Source organism: Pogoniulus pusillus, chromosome 17 (assembly GCF_015220805.1).
Source record: "Pogoniulus pusillus isolate bPogPus1 chromosome 17, bPogPus1.pri, whole genome shotgun sequence".
Classification (NCBI taxonomy): domain Eukaryota; kingdom Metazoa; phylum Chordata; class Aves; order Piciformes; family Lybiidae; genus Pogoniulus; species Pogoniulus pusillus.
Window position 1 is genome coordinate 4,433,613 of NC_087280.1, and position 27,093 is coordinate 4,460,705.

At 40.8% G+C, this 27,093-nt stretch overlaps 1 protein-coding gene across 1 annotated transcript; it reads left to right on the forward strand.

The window, feature by feature from the left end:
- The first annotated feature begins 537 nt into the window (after positions 1 to 537).
- Positions 538 to 26,245, forward strand: TSPAN3 (tetraspanin 3). The gene is given in 10 exon segments (XM_064157315.1): positions 538 to 739; positions 9,381 to 9,385; positions 12,373 to 12,542; positions 12,544 to 12,565; positions 13,592 to 13,611; positions 13,614 to 13,664; positions 18,886 to 18,987; positions 20,121 to 20,273; positions 20,543 to 20,626; positions 25,306 to 26,245. Coding segments are annotated over 10 exon segments (762 nt in total). The 5' UTR covers positions 538 to 677; the 3' UTR covers positions 25,399 to 26,245.
- Positions 26,246 to 27,093: the final 848 nt, after the last annotated feature.

Below are 27,093 nucleotides of genomic sequence, written 5' to 3' on the forward strand. Positions count from 1 at the left end.
CAGGCACTGGCAGGCAGGTTCAATTCCTCTTCCAAAAGGGGTCAGTACATTCGAGCATCTCTCACAGTCCAGCACTGCAGCGTTGAACCCTTTGCTAGCAGTGGGTTAGCAGAGCAACGCGGCCAGTGAGCCTGCTGCCCTTTCGGAACGTCGGTCTCGTACGGAGCCACCTTTTGTGGCCTCGCTGCAGTTCTTGCCCTCGGCACTGCTGCCTGATGCCGCTCTGCGGCCGCCAAGCCGAAGCAGAGGCGCAGCGCGAGGGGCGCAGCGCGAGGGGGCGCAGCGCGAGGGGCGCAGCGCGAGGGGCGCAGCGCGAGGGGCGCAGCGCGAGGGGCGCAGCGCGAGGGGCGCAGCGCGAGGGGCGCAGCGCGAGGGGCGCAGCGCGAGGGTCGCAGCGCGAGGGGCGCAGCGCGAGGGGCGCAAGCGCGGGAGGCGCCCCCACCCCTGCGCGCGCCGGTCGCGCGCCGGCCGCGGCCCCTTTAAGGGGAGCCGTTCGCCATCTTAGGTCCCTCCGCCCCCTCCCGCTGTTGTGACGCAAGCGGCCGCCAGCTTAGGCTCCCCGCGCCGCCGCGGCGGCTCGCCTGGGTCACGTGGGGCGGGGCCGGCGGCGGAGCGCTCTGAGGCGAGCGGAGGGGGAGCCGCACGGCCGGAGCTGAGGGACGGCAGTGGCAGGCACCATGGGCCAGTGCGGCATCACCTCCTCCAAAACCGTCCTGGTCTTCCTCAACCTCATCTTCGGGTGAGCCCGGGGACAGCTGGGAAGGGTCAGGGTCTCCGTGTGCAAAGCTGCCTCGCCCTCAGCTGGGCGGCGAGCTAAGGGCCCGGGCCCGGCCCTGTGGGCGCTGCGGGGCCGGGCCAACCGAACCGAGCCGCGTGCCCGGGCAGTCGTTCATGTGCAGCAGCAGCAGCTGGGAGCACCCCCGCGCTGCCTCGGCGGTTTCAGCTGATATTTAAACGCTGTTTCCCAGGTCGTCTTGTGCCCCTTCGGGGGGCCCCGTGTTGTAAGCCGGGGGTCGCAGTCCCTAATCTCGTAGTCCACCTCCCGACGTTCCAGGGGTAGGTGAAGCTCTTTCTGTTGTCTCGTAGCCGGTAATAAAGGTTTAAAGAGCATTAGAGATCTTGAGACGGTTTGTGTAATTGAGTACGGTATGAGATGCGTTGTTGAGGTTGTCAGGTCTCTGCCAGTTCGAATTTCTGTAGAGCTGCTGCAAGCTATCGAGTTTTCCGGCTCTGTACGTTAAGGACGTCTGTCCCAAATACTTGGTAGTACCTATGGAAACACTGTTTTTTTCCTGCATGTTTTTAAGGCAAGGTTGGGTTACATGTATAACTTAATAGTCCAAAAGCAAGTCTTAAACTTCACTTACTGCAGTAACCAAACCGCATCACAGTATTTATACACCGGCTTAAACCTCCTACAACTCCAGTCGTGCTGACAGTAAGACAAAAGCTTTTCATAGCTCGTGGAACAGTAGCGTGCTGTAAACGCCCTTCCAAGGATGAGCACACAGGCAGGTGGCTTGGCATTATATTCGCTATAATAACTGGCCTGTCAGGACAACATCATGCAAATAAATAGAAATAAATGTGTGGTAGACTTAAAGAATTAATTTTTTTCCCCTGCAGTTTTGCTCTACTGCATTTCTTACCCTCTAATTCCACCCTCAGGTACAAAAGAATGTGTTTGTCCTAACTGTCCTAAGCTTACAGCTTGAAAAAGTAGTAGTGGGTAACAATGTATTACAATATTTAAAATGTAGCTATCTCTAGCTACATCATTTAAATATTGAAAGGCTTTAAATCTAACAAGTGTTACAGGATAGATGTCTTGTCTCAGTTTTTCAAAGCCATGCTCTCGTGAGTGCCCTAAAAATGAATAATGATCAGACAAAACTCAGATCTATGCAGTCTTATCAGCATTTATGTATGTAGATGTTCAGAGAGATGAGCAATAAACATGAAGCATGGCTTACTTTAGGTGGGCATGTTAGGAGTCCTGTAATTTTGGCTGAGGAATTTACCCTTCCATTCTCTATCTTTGAAATATGAGGTACTTTCATAGACCTTTTAGTACAGTAATTTGTTTGGCAACAGCTTTGCTGGGTGTGGCTTTTTGTTACATGCATATTGCAGTGGCATTAGAAAAGATATTTAATACCTGCTATGGTCATACTTAAGAGTTTTTGATTGGGCACACAGTTGTGTTCTTGATGGTGCCTTGAGGTAGATTTTTTCTTTAGTTGCTGGTATAAATTAGCATTTATTTTGATAAATGAATGCAAATTCTGTATGCAGGGCCTTCCCCTACTCCAGAATCTTAGCGATACCTTTCAAATATGCAAAATATGAAAACTGTTCTTTACTTGCTGCATTTAGTAATTTAATTGGACATTGAAGTTTACAGTTACTCAGCTTAAACAGTGGTGAGTACAAAGTTATTTTGTGTAATGCTGAATCTAGCACTTTAATGACATTTTTTGGAGACAAACTTGACTTAGTTTAAAAAGGACAGATTGTGTTTAGATAGGATGTATACTTCATGTGAAATTGAAATGTCAAACCAATTCTGTATTCTGGTAAACCATCTCCAACCTAAGAATCAACTTGTACTGATAGCATTTTGGCAGGTAGGTGGCTGGGTTGCTTGTGCCTGAAAAAAAATGAGTTCATCAGCTGCATGTAAAATGAGACCGACTTTTTACAAGTGGCAACTACAAAAATCCGTGGTTTTCTGCTTTGGCAACCTGAGCCTAAAAGTAGGCAATTACATATTTTTCATCTGAAGTAGTACATCTTCACTTTTAAATAGCAGAAGGAGAGATTAATCTCTTGATCTAGCATGTTTCATCTGATTAAGGCTATGTACATTAATACCTGTGTAGCCCATCTAGTTGACAATGTACTTTCTTCTGTTGCTGTTGCAGAGTTTTTGGTCTGTCATTCAATGTAGTTCCAGATTTTGATATTGGATCATCCAGATATGCACTGAGACCTGACAATTGTAACTGCCTATAATGGTCAAGAAGCTATGAAGCATCCTTTATTTGCTTTTGTAGTTTTAATGTGTCTCTACTGAGTGTCATGTATAAGTCTTGAGTATTGTGATCACCGTCTTCATGGTCACTTGTAGTAATAGCAGGTTGTTTCTATGTAGTTTGCTATTGAACTTTCTGCATTAGCAGCTGAACTGAGTGAATCACAACTTCCACTCCCATAAATCTCATATTTGTGGGAGAATATGAATGTTCAGAGTCTTTTGGTAGCTGCCTGTTTAATGTGAGAAGTTCAGATGATTGTTATTGTTATACTCTTGTTTATAGTTTCATTCTGGCCTTCTGAAAAAGGAAGATAAGGCTGGCTGGCAGATCATGGCCATACCCACTCAGTCATCAGCTCTGACTGCTGACTTTGTCATAACCAAAACTCCTCTCAGTTTGCCAGTGACTCTTGTGCTACTTCAGTTTTCTAGTTGAAACAGTTATCTTGTTTCTTTATAGTCTTGTGAAATATTTTTCACAGCCTGTGAAATTCTTAACTGTACATTACTACATCTTAATAATTATTACAGAATTTGTATTTGTTAAAGAAAATGGGCTGGGGATCTTTCTCTCACAGCAGGGCAAGTGCTACATGGGCTTTAGTCATCTTTGTAAGCTTTTGGTGTGGTGCCTTGATACGAGGTGGCTGGTTTGTATCTGCAGGGCTGCAAATGATTATACCTACTGCAGAAACAGGTATTGCCTTAAAAACGAGGGAAAATAGCATTGTGAGTAGCAGTCATCAAAAGTAGCATGATCTGTATCCATCATGAAATTGTCATGAAAATGTCAAAGGAATAGAAGTCCTTGAGTTGATTTTTATCTCAAGATTGCCCAAGAAATGTTTGGTCAAGCAGTGACTTAATTTTCATTCAGGTGATGCAAAGTACCTTTTCTTTAAGGAAAGATTTTGCATAGGAAGTAGTAGTTATATGGAAAACAGTACATCTTAGCAAATAATGAAACTTCTACTGCATGTCTGCTCCAGATCATTCTGGTGGAGCGGAAATGCCAGCACCAATCAGTCCATCTGAAGATTTAGAACACGGCATGCTTTTTCAGTGGGGAAGGACTGGAATGACAGAAAAACATTAAACTGCAGTCTTATAAGTTAAAATAGTAATTTGTAATCAATATGACCAATTACAGCTAACAGGTGGTCATAAAGTATTAAAGTGGTGTGTTTTTCAAAGAAACCCTTTCTTAAAGTCTGCAAAGATTTGAAAGAGGAAGAAATAAATTTACTCAGAACAACTATCTAAAGACTACTGTTAAAGGGGTTTATTTTGTGAACTCCTAAGGCTTCATCCAGTGATTTGCATAATTCAGTTGAAAGCAGTTTGCAGAAATGAGGACAAAATGCTAGGGAAATATTTCCAGGCTTATGTTTAGGTTATAGAAGGATAAAATATTCAGAGATGCTTGTAGTCTTGCCTCAGAAAAGGAAGTCTATTTTATATTCATGAGGAATACATGAGCTTTGAGAGCCTGCTCTCGTAAGACAGTACCTAATACCCTATTCCTTGCTTCATCAGGTTTTTATTTTCCTCTTGCTGTCCTAGTCCTTGGAGAAAAGGAATGGTACTTTGCGGTACTTCCAATTCAATACTTGCAAGCTAACTTTTTTAGTTGCTCATTGCAATTTTGAAATCATTGATTTTATAGTTCATCTGACTAAGCTATTATAAAACACTCTTGTATTGTTAGAGAAATTTTGAGCCTTCAGCTCTGTACAGAAGACTCCTTTATACCAGTTCTGTGCTCATGTTACAACTTAGGCTCACCACAGTACAGTAAGGGTAGTGTTAGAAATTATGGAGTGTCTTAGAGGAACTGCCTGTGCTGTCCTTTAAAGGAGGAGCTATAGCTGTCAATGTGTATGTAGTGTTTGGGGCTTCTAGTAGAAAAGAATAAAGAAAATGTAGCAATGGAAAATTCGTTGAAATGTAGCAGTAGCAAGACAAAGTAGAGCTCACTTTCTCTCACATGGAGGCATAAGCCAAGTAATTACCTGCTTAACTGAGAGCTTGAAATTGTTTTTGATCTGGATGAAGAGCTGGAACAATGAAGAAACTTCTTGAGAGTTTTTTGTGAACACCACTGACAGAAAATCCCTGAGGCTACCTATTGGGGATTACTTGATTGAAGAAGCCTTTTCAGTTATGAAGAACAGTCACTTCTGGATGTGAACGTTCAAGGTCTTTTCCTTCTGTTGCTATGTGAGCAAAGTGAAAGTATTTGCAGGATTGTGTAGTGGTTTGGAATCTCATACATTAAATAATTACTTTGTCTTACATATTAAAAGCAGGATGTGAAACGTGAAGCATTGTACCCTGAGTAATTTTTTTAGGTGTTCGGATGTGAATTTTGGGTAACAGATTATTAGTCTTTTTCTCAGTGATGTTCAGTGTTAGGTCAAGAGACAGTGGGTGCAAGCTGGAGCATAGGGAGGTTCCAAGTGAGTGTGTGGGTGACGAAACACTAAAACCAGGCTGCCCAGATAGGTTGTGGAAATCTCCTTCTCTGAATACACTCAAAACCTGCCTGGATGCATTGCTCTGTGATCACTCGAGGTGATCCTGCTCTGGCAGAGGGGTTGGACTGAATGGTCTACCGAGGTCCCCTTCCAACCCCCTAACGTTCTGTGGTCCCTTGAAACCCAGGCCCAGCCCCCGAATCCTCGCTTGGGCTTCGATTTGCTTTTAAAAAAATAATGTGGTATGTCCATGTAAGGTTTCTGTACAGGATGAGTTTCATGCCTTCTGCATGAGACTTCAGGATGTGCTTACCAGTAGAGCTGATACTTAATAGAAACAAAATCAAGTTGCAGAAGTAAACTTGATATCTTTGGCTAGTCTGTGGAATTTTAAGTATCACTTTACCTGGCTAGACTACATTGCAGTGGAGTAACCATCACTATTCCTGCTGAAGGCAAAGAATCTGTAAACGGGAGCACCAGGTCAAGTTACAACCCCTGATGGCTAATAGCTGTGAAAGAATAGCTCTATTGTAACATCTCTTCTAGCTTAAAGTAAATCACCAGACCTTTGTCTCTGAGTGCACTTCCTCTTCCAATTAGTGATATATAAAATATGTAATGTCAAATGCAAAACAACCTAGCTCGCCTTGAGGATTTTGTGTGGTGCTACAGAACAGAAATTGGCTAAGTAGATGCAAAGCAATCTGACTTCCTTGAGTTTTACATGGCTTTGTTTTATGAGCCTTTAAAGTGTTTTCTAACTCTATTACAAAATTGAATGGAATTGACTGGTTGCTCTTCTCCGAAAGATTAAGGACAGTTATAGCACAGTGTTCCAGTTAAATTATTACTGGGGAGAACAAAGTAGCAGAATGTCAGGAACTGTTGGATTCTAAGATGGATGGACATCATTTTAAAGCAATTCAAGAAATCGATGTCAAGTACAGTGCATGTTTGTTTGAGGGGGACAGGAGAGGGAGATGTGGAGTAGTGAAGTGCTGCAAAGTATGTAGTGAGAAATAAACTGCAGAGAGATCCTATAGGACTTTTGAATTTGCAACTGAGGAACAACATTTTGAAGCACAGAAAGCCTAAAAGAAAAAACTTAGGCAATTGGGAAAACTGTCATTGATAGGCTCTGAATGCTGTAGCATTGGAGCAGAACTGAACATGTCAGAGAGAGAATTATGAGAAGTGGTATGAGAAAAACCCACTTCTAAAAATACTGTTCCAATAAGGCCAAAAAATGGGTGGCAGACTGCTATACCAGTGTCTCTAGTTATGGGTATGAGATGTTCAGGTCTTGATATCAATGGAGAAAAGTAACTGTTCAAAGAATGAAGTTGGTGACTGTAGATGCCTCAAATCTTTCCCGGCGTGTGTGGTTGCACGTTTGTTTTAAAAAAGGCATGTTTGCGTCTGACTAGACAAAGAGAACAAGGATGTGCTGACCATGCAATGTAAGAATACACAGGTCTGGAAGATGGTCTTGGGACAGGATGGAGGCTTCCTTTTATTAAAGAGCATGGTAAATGCTGTATCTGAATGTAAAACACACCTGTGGTATATTTCAGTCAGGAAAAGTGTGTTAGGAGGTGGAAGGAATGATGCTTTGGTTTACAGTGATCTCTGTAGTACTACTGAAATTTACCAATTGGCAATAGTAAAGTTGGCAGTAGTAGGAGTTTACAAGATGGCCTTGCCAAAAAAGTGGAATTCCTCTTAACCTTACTGGTATAAGTGTTCTTCTCCTAACGCATGATATTTTGCTGCTACCTTCATTAAATTTTTCCTAATCACTGAATAAAAAGCAGTTTCCTATAGGAAAAAATACTGTTTTGCCTAGTTGAAGAGCATGAAAGTGCTCACATTTTTTGTGATTCTACTGTGGTCCCCAAAGGGAGGAAAATCCGATAGCAAGGTAAAACAAGCAAAGTAACACAAAGGACAATGCTTTGTAAAGATATAACACCTCTGGACAAATTTTCATCAGATTTGTTTAAATGCAACTTTGGAAGAGTAGCATAAGGAAGCATTAGTTTGTAAATGGAGCTGCAATGTCCATAGTTGCAGAACAAGGAGTTTATGTATCTCACCAGTCATCATCTTATAGGTCAAAATTTTATCTAGTATCTTACAGAAACCATTCTTAGGGTGAGTTTGCAGCCTACTCAGTGGAAAAAAACCTTCTCCCAACAACAACAAAACTGAAACCATTTTAATGTACATTTAGATAATGAGTAGCCTAGTGCATGTGAAAGGTGAAAGCTAAGGTGAGGAAATACACATGAACTTAAGAGGCTACATTATACCAGCCCAAACATAGGGGATTTACCAAAAGAACCCTGAACTTCTAATATGATTTCCTGTAATTCTTTGATCGTGTCTGTTGTTGCATGTATCATAGATGTTCCCTCAAGTTCTCTGCATACTTGTTCAGCTTTCAGTTCATTAGAGGCCCATGCCAAAGCAGTAATAGCTATCTTTTTATGAACTGTAAGAGGCCTGTATACTTTAACATTTTTCTGACAGAAAGGATGTTCAAGCCTTTCACAACACTGTCTTCATTCACTGTACTTGTCTTGTTGGTGCTTTTAAAGGTTAATTCATCCAAAAACAAGTGCATGCCACTTAAGGTTTTGTACTGCAATCAGATACAACCAACTCTAAAAAGATGTGTGAATGCCAAATAACCAGTCATATCCCTAGAGCATGCATGTGACCTGGCACAGCTTCAGGAGCTGCTGCCATCTCTATTCACAGCCTTGAGCAGATTAAGGTTGAGACTTCTTCTTTCAAGCCCTGTTTATCAAGACTTATTTGAACTGTGCACAGTTCACGTATTTGGCTTCCATTTATTGATAGAAATGCATGGTTGTATACATGGTAGCTTATTATTCAAAGGTCTTTGCCTTGAGTGAGTTTGAACTTAAGAATTTACTGTTTACTCCTCAGGATGTTCAATAAGCATTGAAATTCTTTCTCTTAAAATGATCCCTGTGTCTTGTGATACAGATTTCCAGTTTCTACTGATTATTCTTATTTAGAGAAGCTAATTAAATGCATGATACTGGTTTTGGTGCTTTTTGTTTTTAAAAGCACATGTTTAACTTTATTCTCGATTGTAACAGGTAATGAACTTGTGTTCAATTGGTGCAGCACCTGGTAAATGTAGATTGCATACTTTGTATAGGTCAAACTGCAGTATCTATTGGTCCATTTTCATTAACGTATCACATGGTATTCTGGAGATGGATCAAAAACTAATTGTGTGGAGGACCTAATGTTGAAACTACAGAGCCGTAAGGAGGGAGGAAGAATCTCAGGCTAGTCTGGTTCCATTGACTGAAACACCTATTAGCCATTAGCACAGTAAATGCTTGCATTTCTGATTTAGTTTCATCCAAAGCAAGTCCTCTTATACACTCTTAGCACTATTTAGTGATGCAGACCAGAACGTAGTAAGTGGCAATCAGGTGAATGAGGATTGCTTCAAAAGCACTTTTCCTGATCCCAGCTAAAATGCTGATTTAGAGATCTTCCCACTTCTAGATTTAGAGTAGCTGAAGGAAACACAAGCATCTGGTGGTCTGTGGCATGAAAGAAAAAGGAAAGGCATTTGGAACTTGTTTTCCTGTAAACTGTTGCTGTTGTCATTGTTTTGTGATAGACTAGTATTGTACCTGTTAAAAATCCATGTTAAACTGACACACAGGAAAGGAGGCTTACTCTTTATAACTTTCCAAAATTTGTGAAAGCTTCACCCGACACAGTAGCTTTCAGGACTTTTTTGGGTCTGCACCCCTCTAAACTCCAAAGATTACATGTTAAAGTGATTCTGAGGAAGAGAGGGTTAGTTTTAGGGGGTGTGATCACCTACTTCATCAAATAGAGGCAATATCTTTATCTTCAAATTCCTCATGTTTCTAGTGCAGTGTTGATAGATGGATTGAATGCACATGGCTGTTTCCAAAATTCTGTAGCTTCCTCCATAGAAAACCCACAGTCATTCTTCAGCAGCATAACCAAATGCTTTCATGGCTGATTAGTCATTATGGTGCATGAATGCAATGGATTTAGTGAATGTCTTTGGGCCCAGGCAGCATTTAATCTGAGACGTATAAGAGAAATCTTAATTTCAAGTAGTCATTACAAAATTACTGTTCGTGGTGGTTGTGGTGTTTTAAAGTGTAGACTAGCATTTCTTAGTTTCTAAGGCAGATGCAAGGTCAGTACTTGTTAGACTTGCCCCCCCCATTGTCTGGCATGATGTTGGAAGTTTCTTAATCTGTATGCTTCTTGAAGTAGGGAAGGGAAACATCTGTGGACAGGTTCTTTTAGAGGTTAAACTTTCTGTTTCATATGTAGTCTTACGTGCTGCAGTTTATGAACCAGATGTTCTCACAAAAGAAAGAAGCCATTAAATTTCATGCACAGGGAAGGCAAAGGGATTCTCAAATAATTCCTGATTTCAGTCCGTGGTAGATTTTGTGTGCCTAATGTGAATTGCAGCTGTAGTACTATTTTTTTATCTGCCACCTTGCAATATGCTATATTTCTAATAAGCATTTAGCTCTTAGAAATGAAGGATTACATCACTGCCCTGTCATTCACACACTTCATTGCTAGGCAACAGTTAATGTAATTCCATTGTTCAGTGACACTACTTTGAATCTTTGCTTTGTGTACAGAAATTGTATGTCTGCTTTTTGCTATGTTGTACTTCATGTGGCAGGATTTGGGTAGCTGATTAGCATTTTAGCATCTTTGTGCAAAGGGACAATGGTATAATAGCTCGTTCACTTCAGATTTCTCTTGTCTGGAGAAGGTGTCTTGCTGTTAGTCTCTTACTGAATTTTCAGTTTTGCTACCGTTGTCTAAACACTTTTTATTGCATGAATATGAACCTCCTTGATGCTTTTAAGGTATCTGCAGAGTACACACTTGGTTGCTGTGGAAAGGTGCAGAGAAGTGAAAGGCTGCTGAAATCTGTGCAGAACTGATGATACTTTTGAGCTGTCTCTTAATACCTTTTGTCTTTGACTTATGCTTCTCTAAAAGTGCTACAGGAAGCATTCATGTGTATCCAGTGCTATTCCACAGGAAGTAGTTGCTGTCATATTGTGGTAGGGGTGATATGTAGTAGCAAACAGTGCTGATGTAGTAGGTACCAGGTCATTTAATGGATTGTCTTTCTCTGTTGCCGCACTGAGAAGGTTGCCCAGCAATCTCAGCTCCTAGATTTTCTAGGGTTTGGGCAAAGCCGGGAGTGACTGGGTCTGAATTCATTCCTGACCCTGGTCTGGGCAGAAATAGAAATGAATGATCTCCTGAGGTTTCTCCTGGTTAGCATTGCTGATGGATTCTTAGTTCTGAACTAGCATGACCCAATCTTGCAGTTACTGGACCTAGCTGTATCGCAGAATCAACCAGGTTTGAAGAGACCCCCCCAAGATCATCCAGTCCAACCTATCGCCCAGCCCTATCCAGTCAACTAGACTGTGGCACATATGTGTCTATCCACTTTCCTGCTTGCACTGCAGGGACAGGAATAGATGCAAGGCCTGCTGAGTGGAAATGCAGGATTGAAGGCAGCTTGCAATATTCTTTCTCTGGTCAGAACTGAAATGTGTAATACTCGGAGTGAAAACTCTTGTGTCCAGCAATTATATGGCTACGCTTCCCTTCACAGCAAAATTGAATTCTCAGGTCATAGCTTAGCCATCTACCTTCTGGTGGGTGTTTTAGCTTAGCCTTTTTATTGGGTCACAAGAAAGTGTATAATCAAAAATTCAATTGCATTGCAAATCACTGCAAACCAGTTGAACATATCACAGCATTGTTGCATTCCACAGCAAGCATGAAGACATCTGAGAAAGAGATTTGTAAAGCCAAAATTGATGTATTTTTTGTTTTGAAATCAGCATGTGTGAGATGGCTTTTCAAGCATTAGCTGTCTGACCTCACTGTGTCTGCTCAGCTTAAAGTCATGAAAGTATTGATGGATTGAGGTCCCTGTAACTGTAAGAGAGCTAAGGTCCTAACAGGTTGATGGAAGTGCATTGTCTTAGTGTATTAAATCTATATAGAGCAGTTCTGACCTATGGGATGAAGTTACTTGCAGTAACTTTAAGTGATTTTTTTTTAATAAAGAACATTTTGTGCATCAATCCTGAGAAATCTCTTTTTAAAAAGTTTGATGGTATCTCTAGGTATTTGTTTTTTTTAGTGATGCTTTATCTTTGTCCTTACCTGCTCTGTGTTTAGAATCAGAATTTTACAGTGCTGTGAACAGTTCAGAAAGGCTGTTTCTGGCAGTTCAGCTTTCCTAAGAGAGGTTAAAGTTCACAATGTGTTATTTCTAAAGTCCTATCATAGGTACTAATCAGCACAAACGAAGGCAGAAGTAGTAGGTAATAATGGCAGATAAAGGAATTACATAGGTGTTCTGAAAAGCTATTTGGTTGGCAAGTAACTGGCTGCTTGATGAGCTGGAATCCTGTTTGTGAGTGTTAATCTGTGAAGGAAGTTTAGCTCACAGCATGAAAATGATATTTAAGAACAGGAGCAAGAATTTGGCATTCTAGCATGGTTACCTTTGTTCTAGACTGCATGCTTTCAGAAGACTTCCATGGGTAGTCAAAACTAGGTCTGCCTAGCAGAAATGTAGTTTAAAAATACTGTCTAGCCTTCATTTGATATGTTCCCAGTAATAAGCATATAGTATAACCTAACAAAGGACACTTTGTCTCGTGAGGAAGACTGGTTTTTGATGAAGTAATTGTTTGCAAGCCTTGCTGAACGGAGGGTCTGTTCTTCAGAGAAACTTAACCACCTAATTGTCTATTGTAGCAGCAGCAGGCATACTGTGCTACGTGGGAGCCTATGTGTTTATCACATACGATGACTACGATCACTTCTTTGAAGATGTCTACACGCTAATTCCGGCAGTTTTCATCATAGCTGTGGGAACACTTCTTTTTATTATTGGACTTATTGGGTGCTGTGCCACGATTCGAGAAAGTCCGCTGTGGACTTGCTACAGTAAGTTGCAGAGTTTTTATATAGTGGTGTTTGTCTGTTGTACAGATAACTGCCTTCCCTCTTAATAGACTTCTGAAGTATTAAATTTGCTCTAATTTTTATTACCTTTAATGTTTTCCCTTTTGCGTTTTGTTAAGAACTGTACTTCAATTTTCAGTTCTGAATAATGGTGTAAAATTAGCTAGCCTTTGGCAGCAGCAGGCTCTTAACAGTGTACCTTTTCCAGAATTGTGATCATCTCATTAAAAAAAAAAAGCACATAAAACCTTATTGTTAAGTCATAATAGGTTTAAAATCTCACTTTATCTGTCTCATAGAAAAGCTGAAATGGGACAGTGAGAAGGGTGAGCCTGGGAGCTGCTGCCTTTTAATATCTTGCTTCAAAGTTAATTGAGGGTTGTTGTGATGCCTAAGTATTTTTCTGTGTGGCTTAATTTGGGACACAGTTTGGATGTTTTGTCATGTTTCCAAACATTTTAACCATAATTTCAATCTGAAAACTGGGAGAGAAGAGAAGACAGCATTTCAGCTGATCCCATGGGGGTTTTTTTGATGCACACTGTGTAGGCTTCTTTAACAGTTTCTTTTAAAATTCTCTTAAATATACTGAGACAAATGCATTGCTTGCTGTCTCTGTCAGTTGTTGCAGGGGGCTTAATCTGAGAAAAAAAATCCCTTAGTAATATTCCCCTAGTAATAGCCTGGACAGCTTCTTTGAGGTTATGTCCTCTTTTAACAGGAAAAGAAGAAACACTTGATTAAAATGCTTCAGTCCTAATGCTCAACACTCGTCTGCCTGGGCAGCTGCTTACTACTTAATGAAACTGTGAATGCAAGTTTCTGAATCAAGTTAGTCCTGGGCTCATTGGTCAGTTTAATGTTCCTGCTCTGAGTGATCTGTAAAACGAAAACCTTACCTGAAAAAAACTAACTAGCAAAAATACTTCAATTAGCAAAATCTGAGCAAAGACTTCCACAAAGTAAATGAGTGAAAACTATCCACAGAACCACTCTTGATTGTATCTTACAGTTGTGATCATCCTCCTCTTGGTCTTATCACTGAAGTTGTGGTGGTGGTTCTTGGATACATCTACAGAGCAAAGGTAAATTCTCAATTTCAGTAAATGTGGTGTTGTAAACTGTGACTAAAAAGAGGTGTAGTGTTTTCTGTATTTGATTCTGTGGAACCTTTAGTGGGTACTTAAGGGATAAACTCAAACTCTAGGTTAATTTGAGATACCAGTGTCTTCAAAATTTAGACAGTAAGTATTTTCAAAGCAAAGCAGAAAGTTTTCTCAGAGGCAGACAGCATAGCTGGAATACATCATTAACAGTTGAACAGTAGAGTGGAGTCATGGTAAATGGTACCTTTCTATTTTCCAGATGGTCTTCTAATTTATTTATGCTTTGACTTTAAATTATTTAGAATGTACAGCATTTGAACATAGGGCATATTCTGTTGATGTGCAGTAACTGAAATATTGTCTTGTGTAGCTACTGAATCATAGAATCAGTCAGGCTTGGAAGGGACACAAGGATCAGCCAGTTCCAACCCTCCTGCAAAGGGCAGAGACACCCCTACCCTAGATCAGCCTGGCCAGAGCCCCATCCAGCCTGGCCTTAAACACCTCCAGGGATGGGGCCTTAACTGCCTCCCTGGGCAGCCCATTCCAGGTCCTCACCACTCTCATGCTGAACAACTTCCTCCTCATGTCCAGTCTGAATCTTCCCACCTCCAGCTTTACTCCATTCCCCTAGTCTTGTCACTCCTGATATCCTACAGAGTACCCTCCCCAGCTTTTTGTAGGCCCCCTTCAGATTCTGGAAGGCCATAAGAAGGTCACCTTAGAGCCTCCTCTTCTCCAGGCTGAACAGGCCAAGCTAACATTGCATAGTAATAAACACCAAATTTATTGGATATATTAATATATACTGTTTAGCTTTATATGGATGGTTGGTAAGGGTTATGCCTAGAGAATAGATTTCACCCACTCTTCAATGGAATTTAAGAACAGAACCAGGAAAACAATTTGTTTCTGCCAGCACAATATGTGGCAGAAATACACCACGTGCTCTTAGAGAGTTGCAGTGTAGCTTGAAGTGAAATCTCTAAACAACTAATGATGTTTCAGTGGCTTTGTTGTGTGTGCATCTAATTTTTCCCAAAAACGAGCAGAAAAGGCTTAATTTTTGTAACTGTTGTGTAGTGCAGTCACATTGTAGGGCACTCCAGTGATGCCTTAATTGCAAGCTGAAGTACAGCAACGTTTACTTCCTTCAGTGTGCTGTGTTTATTATATAAACAACCCAGGTTGTACTGGTTCAGTATTCTCTTTCTTTCTTGCTTTCTGCTATTCTGGTAGTAACAGTGAAACAACCATTAAGTCTAAATCGAGGGTTTTGCTTGGTTTACAAAGGAAGGCTGTCTTGAGTAAGCAGCTAGGAGGGGACCTTGTATTATGCATTACATACCTGACTTAACAATGTTTAGAATATAGGTTGCTTCAACAGAAATGCTCTGTTGACAGTACTTATTTTTCTCATGATCTACATTTGATTTCTGGTATGTTGGCAGTGTGCTGAAATTATTTGGGATATGAGGCTTGTTGTGGAAGTAGTGCTTAGTAGTAGTAGTGCTTTGATTTAGGAGTGCTCAGAAACAACTGAGAAGTGCAGCTCCTGGAGAATGGGAAACTTCAGTGGTTGCCTTCTGCTCCAGTACTTTTGCAGAAATGTAGTGTGTTTCTTTGCAATTACATGGGTCTGCCTGGACGAAGGTGTTGTCATCTTACTGTCTCCTGTTCCAATCTTAAAGCAGCTTGCTCTTCCAGTTAGCAGAATAGAGCAGATGCCTAGATCTTTGTTGCCTAGCCTCTGACGCACCTGAAAAATAGGATTGGTCCCAGCTGCATGTCCCTGTAGCCTCCCTTTAGTCTTTATACTGTAGTTTCATTTCACAGTCAGAGCTTGAAAGAAGTATAGTCTCTCCTTGGTGGCAGCATGATCTTAGATTAAGGCAGTTGGAGTCAGTATGAAAGCTAAATCTTAAATATTTTGGAGAGACAAACGGGTTTTGTTAGTATAACTCACAGTTTTCTGCTAATTCTGTTCTGGTTTTGACATGGCATGCATACGTCTGTGGAGTCCTGGGTTTTTTGGGGGTTGGGTTTTTGGTGTGGTGTTTGTTTTGCTTTTTTCCTTAAGTCACTCAAATAATGTTAGGATTACTTTAGTGTTAATTCTACAATCAAGAAAGATTGAAGCCATGGCAGTTTTTCATCAAAATTACTGGTACCAAGTAAGGCCAAGTAGTGTTGTCTCAAAGTGGTATTGTGCACTTCGAAGTACAATAGCTACCCTTAAAATAATGTTTTCCAAGATGCCTCTCTAAATCTGTGTGTGCAGATCCAGTTCAGACTCTTCCTCAGAACCATGCAAAGCATACTTAGGTCATTGTGATAGATTGACCTGCTGCAGAGTCTGCTAGCATTGGTCCCTTGTCAGGATAAGTAAAGCTTTTTGTAAATGCAGTAGTGAGTAAACAGGCTATCAGTTGGTTGAGGACTTAATGACTTGATCCTCCTGTAGAGAGTAGTTCACACTCTATTTTCATAAAACCTGCCAGTTAACAGAGCTAGTGACTTGCATTGTAATTTGCATTGCTCTCAAGGCATAGTGCGCCCTAATTGAACCATAAGCCAAATGATACACAAGCAAGCACTGAAATAAATTACTTTTAAATTTATATGACAAATTGAACAGCTGTTTTGTTGTATGAATCAGAGATCTAAATCACATAACCTAAATCATGAAATGGTGTATTTTAAACTAGTCCAAAACAAGTTGCCCATGCAGGCTAAACTTACTTTTATTCATATTTGTCCCAATACAGATTTACTTGTAGAGATAACTGCATCCTTGAGGAGAGGGGCAATGAAGCTTTGGCTATTACTGCATAAAATTCTTCCTTAAAGCATTTATGGGAATGATGTGTTGCCAGGGCCTTCCTAGTGTAACTTGCAATATCTAAAGAATATGCTTGATTGATGCTTAGCCCTGAAATCCAGATCACACTCTGAATTTCAGCAGGGCCAACTTAGGCCTCTTCAAGCAATTACTAGGGGAAATAGCATGGGGCAGCGTAATACAAGGCAATGGGGCCCATGACAATTGGTTAATATTCAAGAAATACTTCTTCCAAGCTCAGGATCAGAGCATTCCAGTGAGTAGAAAATCAAGAAGGGGAGTCGGGAGACCTGCATGGTTAAGGAGGGAGGCGCTGAACAAAATCAAGAAGAAAGTTGACAGATTGTGGACTGGCCACATGGGAGGAGTATGATGGTTGCCAGAGGATGTAGGAAGGCTACTAGGAAAGATAAGGCCTCCTTGGAATTCAATCTTGCAAGGCAGGCCAAAGACTACAGAAAGGATTTCTTCAAATGTATTGTAGGAAGAACCAATACTAGAGGCAATCTAGGCCCACCACTGAATGGGATGGGGGCCTTGGTGATGGAGGCTGAGGATAAGACAGAGCTGCCGAATGCTGCCTTTGTGTCTATACGTAGGAGCCCCCCACCCCTGAGGCCATGGAGGAAGACAATGTTAAGGAGGAGGCTTTCTTGGTTGATGGGGACTGGGTTAGCAAGGACTGGGTTAGTTGTGCTGCTGTTCAGAGAAACTTAGGCTGCAGAGGTGGCAGGAAGAAATAGAACTAAGTTCAACAGGGTCAAGTGTAGAGTCATGCACCTGGGAAAGAACAATCCCATACATCAGTATAGGTTGGAGACTGGCCTGCTGGAGAGCAGTGAAGGGGAGAAGAACTTGGGAGTCTTAGTGGGTGGAAAGATGGTAATGAGCCACAGTGTGCTCTTGTGGCCAGGAGGACCAATGCCATTCTGGGGTGTGTTAAAAGGGGTGTGGTTCTCCTTCCCCTCTACTCTGCCTCATGTGGAGTATTGTGTCCAAGTCTGGGCCCCCCAGCTCAAGGAAGACAGGGAGCTGCTTGAGAGAGTCCAGCACAGAGCCACAAAAATTAAGGAAGTTGAACATCTTCCTTATGAGGAGAGACTGAGGGACCTGGGGCTTTTTAGCTTAGAGAGGAGAAGGACTAAGAGGAAAGCTCATTAATGCTTATGAATATGTAAGAAGTGAGTGCCTGAAGGATGGAGCCACCCTCTTCTTAGTGATGCCCAGTGACAGAACAATGGGCAGTGAGTGGATAGAAGTTGGGGCATAGGAGGTTCCATGTGAGCCTAAGGAAAAATTTTTTTTCACTGTGAGGGTGACAGAACGCAGGAACTGGCTGCCCAGGAGGCTTGTGGAGTCTCCTTCTCTGGAGATAAATAAAGAGCCATCTGGATGTGTGATCTACTCTAGGTGATCCTGCTCTGGCAGGGGGGCTGGACCAGATGATCTTCTGAGGTCCCTTCCAGCCATTGACATGATTCTATGATTCTGTGAAATAACTTTCCTTGCAAGTGATTACTGTTGATTGTGCTAGAAAGGTTAGTTCTGATTTTTTTTTTTTTTCTGCTGCACAAGTATTTAGCTACCCCAAACTTCCTGCACATTTCAGTAAATTTACAGTGAAACACCACTTCAAAGATATCCTCCAAAACAGGCTTTACAAGATGCCTTTTGGGGGACAAGTGATGATGCTTGGGTGGCATCAGTCCCTAACACGTGCATATCCAACAGCATCTTCAGCAGCTTGACTTGTGCAGTAGCTGTAGGAGCTATTCCAGTAGCCGTTGCTATGTACTGCCATTAACATTTCTGTATGTGTGGGAGGGACTGGAACTGAACAGAGCTTGGACACTGCAGGGTATGAGAGTCAGCCAAAGGACCTTATCTTTGAGAATATACTTGTGCCTCAGTCAGACTGGAAAGAGCAGGTGGTATGATTTACATCCTTGTGGTTTCAAGTGAAACAAGTTAGCCCAGATGGTTATACTGGTTTTGATTTCAAACTCTGAAGGGGTAGGAGGAAGTGGAGAGATGAATGCATGCGCTTAGGGAGAGTTCTTCATGGAATGTCTGCCACAGTGTTGTAATAAAAGCAGTCCCATTTCTGAGATAGATTGAAAAGCTACTTTGTCGAAAATAGCTACTTAGGGTTTTTTCTTGTCTAGAAGCTAGCAGCTAGTCTTTGCAAAAGTCAGAGTAGAAGTGTAAGAAGCTGCCCCACCAAAGCATGCTAATTTCAGGTGATAGGGAGTTACCTTGGTTTCCTGATTTGTTATAATTAGCAGTTTTGTGGGTTTACCTAGGTTTGTATTACCTCTTTTGGTGTTCTAATGCAAATGCTTTACTGATGCTTCACAGGTGGAGGATGAAGTTGATCACAGCATTCGGAAAGTGTACAATGGATACAATGGGACAAATCCTGATGCAGCCAGTCGTGCTATTGACTATGTACAGAGGCAGGTGAGGCTGCAAGGCACAATTCTTTCTGCTCTTAGAACACAGAAGCTGCGTTGTTCTGTTATTGTGTAGCATGTTTCCCTCCGTTCTGACAAATCAAGGAAACAGCTGATCAGTCAGTAGATATCTTGACTCAGGCTGTAATACACTTAAAGCATTGATGGGGAAAAAACCTCTTTGTGCAATTGATTATCTGTGAATCAGCGTTTGGTTTCAAATATTCAGTACTTCTGTGTTTTTCTGCAGTGGAAGATTGCTGAATGTTCTCATGTCTTCATAGATTGATCTAGAGTATGCTGGGTGAAAAGTGAATGTGATTTTTAGCTGAAAGCTGGTGTTGCAAACTTCTGGATTCAAGGCTTGAAAATTGATCAAACTGAAGCAAGATTCATGAGCTTTCAACAGTCTTACAGTTGCATCAATTTTTAAAAGTCATTTTATATTTGCAGGTTAATTATCTAATAGATTTAAGTTGGCTGTACTACTAATCACTGCCTTCACTGGCAATGATTACTGCTTTCACCTGGAAGGTGAAAAAGACAAGATGCTGCCAAGCTGACGCTTAGGACAGTAGTTCTGTTTGATGCTGCACCATACAGAAGAAAACTCCAAGGACTGCAGTCAGCAGAATGAAATTACATTTAGTTTTAATTGGTTCACTCCTGTAGGCTTTCTATGTGGCCACATAGGCATGTAAATGTGAAAAATGAGCATCAATTCTGCGCTACTCTTCTGTGAGAAGAGCAAACACTTGTCCATGCCAACACTATGTCCAGATAGCCAAGGGCTGTTTTCAAGCATTTGTTGTGAGCTTTAATGATAGAACTGTTCTAAACAAAAAAAAAAAAACAACCATCTTGCCTTGTCTGGGAGGCATGGGGGTTAAGTGAGTTGTCAAATATTCCCCCAAACCAGGATTTTTAAAGACTGTATTTTGCAAGGACTATCTTAAGTGTTTTAAAGTTCTGTGTGCCTTTACAATATACTCAGTCCATGATCTCAATTAGTAGCTGTCAAACTTGTATTACTTGTGCAACAAAGGTAGATATGCTCATGTTCTTAGTATTGCAATTAGAACTGCTGCCTTGCCCTGCTTCTGAACTGACAGAGTGGCTCTTGACCTGTGTCTTTTCCAGCTGCGCTGCTGTGGCATCCATAACTATTCAGACTGGGAGAACACTGTCTGGTTCAAGCAAACTAAAAACAACAGTGTGCCGCTTAGCTGTTGCAAAGCAGCCCTCAGCAACTGTACTGGCAGTTTGACCCACCCAATGGACCTATATTCTGAGGTAAGACAGGAACTTACGTAGCCATCTGCTTTTGCTGGCAATCATTTAATTTTTAGTGAGAGTATAAAGTCTTGGGTGTATTTCCTTTAATGGGAGATAAGCATCGTTTCTCGGGGTGGGGGGGGAACCTTTTTCATCTACAGTATATTAAGGAATTACTACTTTAGTGTTTGGATTATCATTCTGGCAAGTTTGATACTTCTAGGGGATTGGGTTTTGGTGTGCCTAAACGTGGTTGTCAGATGTATATCTAAGTCTCCTTGTTTCAGGGGTGTGAGGCTCTGGTGGTAAAGAAGCTTCAAGAGATCATGATGTATGTCATCTGGGCAGCACTAGCCTTTGCTGCTATTCAGGTAAAAAGATAATCTTTAGCTGTAATTTTTTTTCCTCAAAGGAAATTGTTACAGGTGTGCACAGGATGATGACAGCTGTAGTCCTCACTTGGTTTGGGGTATAAATGTGCCTCAGTCAAAAGTATCTGAACACCCTAATACACAACTTCTCACCAGTGCATGGTCCAAAATCTAGTGCTGTGCAAATGTGGATTCTTTTAGATTTGCAGATAACTGAACAGTCAATATTGCATGTAGTAATCTACAAGAATGTAAATAGTAAAGGATTTCTTGAGAAATAATTACCCGAGTATCATGAATGTGCTCTAGCATTTAACAATTGATTAGTATGCACCATATTTAATTTCCAACTCAGATCAGGTAGTTCATATTTGCCACCATTTTAGAGGTACATCAGTATCATGGCATACACATAGTGTAAGGTCAGCCCAGGAGATAGCATTCCCTGCTCTTGTTAAACTGAGCTTTGCATTGTCTTCAAGTGTTAGTGGATTTGGTACCTAAGCAAAAAAGAGGTTCTGAACTTGAGAGCCTGCCTACTTAAAACAGCACAGGCTGTCTCCCACGTGAGCCTTAATTGTTACAGCTGCCCTAATCTGAGAAAACAGGCAAATGCGTATCTCAGTATTGATTTCAATTGCCTATCTTTAAAACACATCTGTAAAACTGCAATTGTGAATACTCATCAGTTTGGCAGGCTTAATGTATGAATCACCTTACTTCAAACTGTGCCAGTGTTACAGCTTCTGAGAAATGTAGTATATATCCTGAATCCCAAGGAACAGGGAAACTAATTTTGAAGTCACTTCTGTGACCTTTGTAGCTCTTGAATTCAGAAAACATTGTACCTGTTGAGTCAGGCAATTTAGGCACTTATTCAAAACAAAGCTTTTGAGCTAGTGTCTGTTCGAAGGTAAGTCTTTCATAAATAGTCTCATCAAAATACAGTTAGCTTTCTATCTCAGTGCTACAAGGATATACTTATAGGTAACACTGTGTACAGCAATATCGTTGAACTGTCCAAAACCAGATTATTTCCACTATGGAATATCAAATTTGAGATCTGTGTTCAGCCTTGAAGGGCTTTTTTTAAGTAGCCATTTCTAAAACCTTTGCTGTTGAAGCAATATTTAGTCACCTTGAACACTGAAATGTACGTTTAATAAAGATACTTACCACAACCATGTTCTCTATGGTACATTTTTTTTCTGGGAGGGGAGGAAAGGTATTCAATGAAGCTGGGTGAGTTGAATTCCAAGAGCAGGCTATACAGCAGAGTTACAATCCTCTCTGGGATTGGGCCAGAATTTCTAACATGTGCTTGCAGTGCAAATGTGGCTGCTTGTATCCTTCTGTTGTTCCTGGTTCCTGAGTTCTGGGCAGTCATGTTAGTTGTCTTTCTGCAGTGGGTGCTCTTTGATTTGTCTTAGTGTCAGTCATCAAATTATTGACAGAAAGTGCATATTGTATAAACAGGTCTTCCAAAAGAAGTGGCATCAGATATATTTCTTTGGTACTGCAGTACTGCATTTTGATGGCTTTTTAATTAAGCTATGTGATACCTGCCTAGAAAATGCCATAAAGATGAAAAAAATACAGTGTGTCAGGAATACCTCTGAAATTTGTCTGGTAATATTCACTGAGTGGTCATCACACTTAAGGCCGTTAGAGGTCATTTTCTTCTATCTTTGCTCTGCAGTTGATGTGGTTGTAAATTTGCAAGTCTTAAAAGACACTTTTCACTCAAGCTGGTACTAAACAGTATTCTAACTTTTCTGCTACTTATCTCCTGCAGCTGAACTGGCACAAATTAACATCTTATAATACAGAATTTAAGTATATACTGAACTTGATTCTCTGCAATAGCTTGTGGGCTAGCTGAAATGGAGATAAGAATATGAACTTGAGCAAATGACCTGTAGCCTAGATCAAGGCCTGTTAACTTAAGAGGAGCAATTACCTTTTTCTTACCTTGTGGTGAATTTTTCTGCCTTTCCTATCCTCCCTGCCAAAAGTCCACTCTGAACTGATTGTTGTTTCATATGTTGTGCAATAATGCTGTCTAAAGTTCCATTACCTTTAATAATTCGCATTCCACAAATGCAGCCCTTATTGTTTTCTTCAAAATGGTAAGACTGACAAGAATTTTTGCAAGACCAGGGATTTGTGGAAAGTTTTGCCTTTTGTGTGTAGAAGTAATTTTTGGTATGTTCACAGTTCAGTTACCATAGAAATCTTACAGTGTGCAGTAATTGCCTGGTCTCAATAGTAGTGACAGCGCAGAACTAGGAACAAGTAGGCAAACTGAGGGGGGGAGCAAAGGCATTGCAGTGCAGTAGAGGTGCTGCTTGATTGACTGCAGGGTTCATTCTTCAGGGTAGCTTTTGTGCTAATCCTTTACAAGGTACTGAGCTTGGCAGGTACATGCAGCCAGCAAGGTTTTTTAGTACTAAAACCACTAATGGATTTGGTGAAAGAAAGTTGAGTATAGTTACCGCTTGCAGGCAAATTAAAAAGAAATCATATAAATTAAAACTGCACATGCAAAATCCAAACAAAACAAAAGCCTTGCTAGTTAACTGTCTGAGTCTGGCAGATGTGTCTAAAAGTTAGTCAGAAGGGGGATGTGTGGATCCTTCCTGAAACCAGACTTCTGAAAATACTGCTGTTGAGCATTAAGCAGCAACTGAAGAGAAAGTTTGAGAGGTACTAGCATGCTTTTTAAAAGGACACTAAAATTTCTGTAGAGGAGGTTGAAGTATGAGGATTAATGGCATGTTTGCAGAGAATTCTAGGAATATGCTTGCTGACCTTTAAAAGGGTATAAATGGCTTAAATAGTAACTCCGAAGTTGAAACCAAGAGTTCATGGAATATCTGATTGCTTCAAATTTTATGCAGCTCTTTATACACTGAATATCTCTAGGGACTCCTTAATAAGGATGATCTTTGCATGAATGTGATAGAGCTGTTTTTATTAGAAATACAAGTATAGAATGTATTACAACAAATGACCAAAGGAGGCATTTGTCTGCAGCACGCTCCTGATTTTGTACTTGTTTTGAATGGGGAAAAAGATGAAGTTCCTTGCAGCACTGCTGAGCTTGCATGCTGCAAGTCGTCTTCAGAATTCAGTAGCCACTGGCAACTACCATGAACTTCCTGTCTTGCAAGTCTAAGTTGAAGTGTTTTAATTGTGGAAATTCTCCCCACTTAGAAGTATTCTGTCCATTCTCTCATGAAACTGTTTTTCTCTTCATCTGACACAAATATAATGTACGTTTGGCAGTCAGTCTGAGAACTGGGACCAGCCAACTACTGATGGAAAGTGAAGAAAGGTGCTCTTGTTATCAACAGGCTAAAGTGGCACACTCCAGGTTGCTCTCCATATGCTTTTTTTTGAACATGAGCTGTTCTGCTGTAGATGCAAACCAGATAATACACACTGGCAGGAATGTTATTAATCTTCCCAGCTTATTCCTTCCCAGGAAATTAAAGGCTTGTACTAGAATTGCATCATGCCTCTTCTTAATCACTGCTTACATATATTTCAGGATTTTTTTGAAGCATTCTCTCTTCAGTCTTTCAGCAGCCTTGAGTTCTTTGGTGTGTTGTACCATCATTTCTTTCTAAAACTTGTGTGATATTTGCATCAGACTTTATTTTACAGTGAGTCATTCTCCTTTTGTCCCAGTACTGTTTTCCCTGGGTTTTTGTTCTATCGGTGAAGGAGCTTTACACTTGGTTTTCTGCTCACCCATTTCATTCTTGTCTGCTTTCTGTTTAAGGGGGGGAGTTGGAGTGGGTTTTTTGTTCGGTTGCTTTAGAAACTTATTTAACTTCTGAGTGATGCTTTGTAATCCAGCACTACAACAAGAGCCTCATGAAATATTTACATCTGTGAATAAAATTCTGTGCATGTGACCAGATCTGTACAGTCTCTTACTGTGCTAAGAAAGTCTTGACCACAGAACACAAAATCATACCTGACTTTCTGAAGTAGGTACATTCTTATTCTGCAGTCACTAAAACATGCAACTTCTCTCTGTAAAATGTCATGTCCTGCATCCCTGATGGCATTCTTCTAAATGAAGTCTTGTAAATTTATGTCAAGTGATCAGACCTTAAATTCCTGGCAAACTTGCCAGCACAGTTATGGTACTGTGAATCTTAACTGCAGAAAAATACTTAAAAGTAAATCTCTTGTGAATGATTCAAACTTTCTAATATGACATGGTAACAGAGATTGGGCATTGGAAATGGATTTCAGCAGTGAAACAGATTGATACAGATCCAAAGATTTTTCTCTTCTTCATCACAGCAATTAGACTAATGCATTTGAAATGCACTTGGATTTTTTTCATACCTGACACAGTCTCTATATCCACATTTTTCATACAATTATTTCTTCTGTCTGAATTTCTGATCAGAACAAAAGTGATTGGCCAAAGAAACTTTTTGCAAGTGTCCAAGATGATCTTGCAAGAAAACAGGGCTGAAGTCCGTGCCCCTTCCTGCTGCAATAAGCAAGTTCAGCTTTTCCTAGAAAAATGCCCTTGTTGCCACATATCTGATGGACAATTACGTTCTTGAAGCATGCTGGTGATTTCTGTGCTGTGGTTAAATCTCTGAAAGTACCACCTTTGTACTCAGCTTGTTTTCTTTTTTTTGTCTCCATAGCTTCTGGGCATGTTGTGTGCCTGTATAGTACTATGTAGGAGGAGTCGGGATCCTGCCTATGAACTTCTCATCACTGGTGGAACCTATGCCTAGAAGAACTTGAACGTGCAGTTCAATCTTATCTCCCTTATGTGGAAGGTGACTGGGCCAGGTCTACTGCAATAGCTTTCTAGCCCTAAGCTTAGTCAAAGCACACCTTTCACACATGAGGACAGCCGTACTGTACACTGGTGACGGGCGAAACAACTCAGCTTTACACACACATATAATTACCTGTGACTTTCACTGTTTTAGCCAGCTATTTATGTATCTAAATGTTTTAGTATACTAGTAAACTTTCTAATTTCAGAACCATTTGCAAGTGAGGTGTAACTTGGTTGATATGAAAGTCAAAGGATGTGTGCCTACCTTGGTAGATGACCTCTGAGCATTAACTGGCTGATTCTTGCATATAGGGAGAAGATTTCTTAAACCTTCACTACATGGAACTCTTGGCCAAAGCTGTACAAAGGAAGCCAGTTGTATTCAATTTGAGAAAACACTTTCATCTTGCCCCTTACCAGTGTCACTTTTTCAAAACACTTAAGAGAAGTCCAGTATACTTATATAAAATTGGGGGGGGGGAACGGGACACTAAACAGAATTTTCAGGTCATGTGACTGCAGTTTTGACCTTCAGAGATCAACTCTTCCAAATGTTAGTGGTTTAAAATACAAGCTGGCTTTTCAGGAGTATAATGTATGCACTACTGTTCTATAATGAAATATTTCATTTTTCTATGAAGAGCAGTTTTATGTGTTGAGTGAACTCTTAGACTGTAGATCTTCAATTGGTTTGGAAACTATGTAGCCATGTAGAGTAGCAAAGTAGTATGTGAAAGTGATCTCAACTGTAAATAGTAAATCTGATTAAATAAATCTCTGTATATCCTCCCTATAAACATGTCTTGTGTTCTGTGTAAGATTCTGGCTTGTTTGCTCAAATGGAGTTCTGGTGTGCTAGAAGCATAAGCTTTAGTATGAAAGCAACAGTTTTTAGGGCCTTCACTACAGCTGTATCTAAGGCTTGGCAAAAGCCTGGTGGTGTTGTATTTGCCCTGTTTATTTGAAGCAATAGTGAGAGAAAACAGCACAGCAAACTTGGGTGAAGATGGTGGAAAACCAATGTTGTGATTAAGAAAATCCATCACCTCTCAGTGTCGGAGGATGAATTAGCTGTGCTGTGATTGCTGTACCTTAGTTATGCCTTCCTATGTCTTACATTATTCTGATGCTTAGTCACTGCTTTGCTGGCTGTGGCTTCAGCTGCCTTGTTCTTTGCAGTTACCAGGAATGTTTAGAAATTCTACCAGCTGCTTACGTGCTTTGTTTTGCAAAGTAGGCACACTCAGCCAAACTGACATCAATGTAATATTCTCAAATCCCCACAGAAACAGCACTCAGGAAAAAATAATTCTAATATGTGTAGTCTGTTAAGGCAGATGTATCTGGCAGGGTATTTAGGTCTAGAGTTGTTACACTGCTGTAGAAGTTACGCTTCTGGAATTCTGTATTATTTCTAAAGGCAGCTTTCAGATGGCACTTGGGGTTTAGAACTTCATTCTTAGTACAGGCTTAGTAACCTGAAGGGCCTTCTGGGAACCTGGCTTGAAATTTCCTGGATGCAGTAGCAGATCTGCTAGCAGAATCTGCTCTCAGAAGCTTTGATGAATTCAAGGATTATCTGCATTGTGTTGTATTGTGTATTGTAGATGTGCTTGGTAAAATCCCAGACTAGTAAGATCAAGAT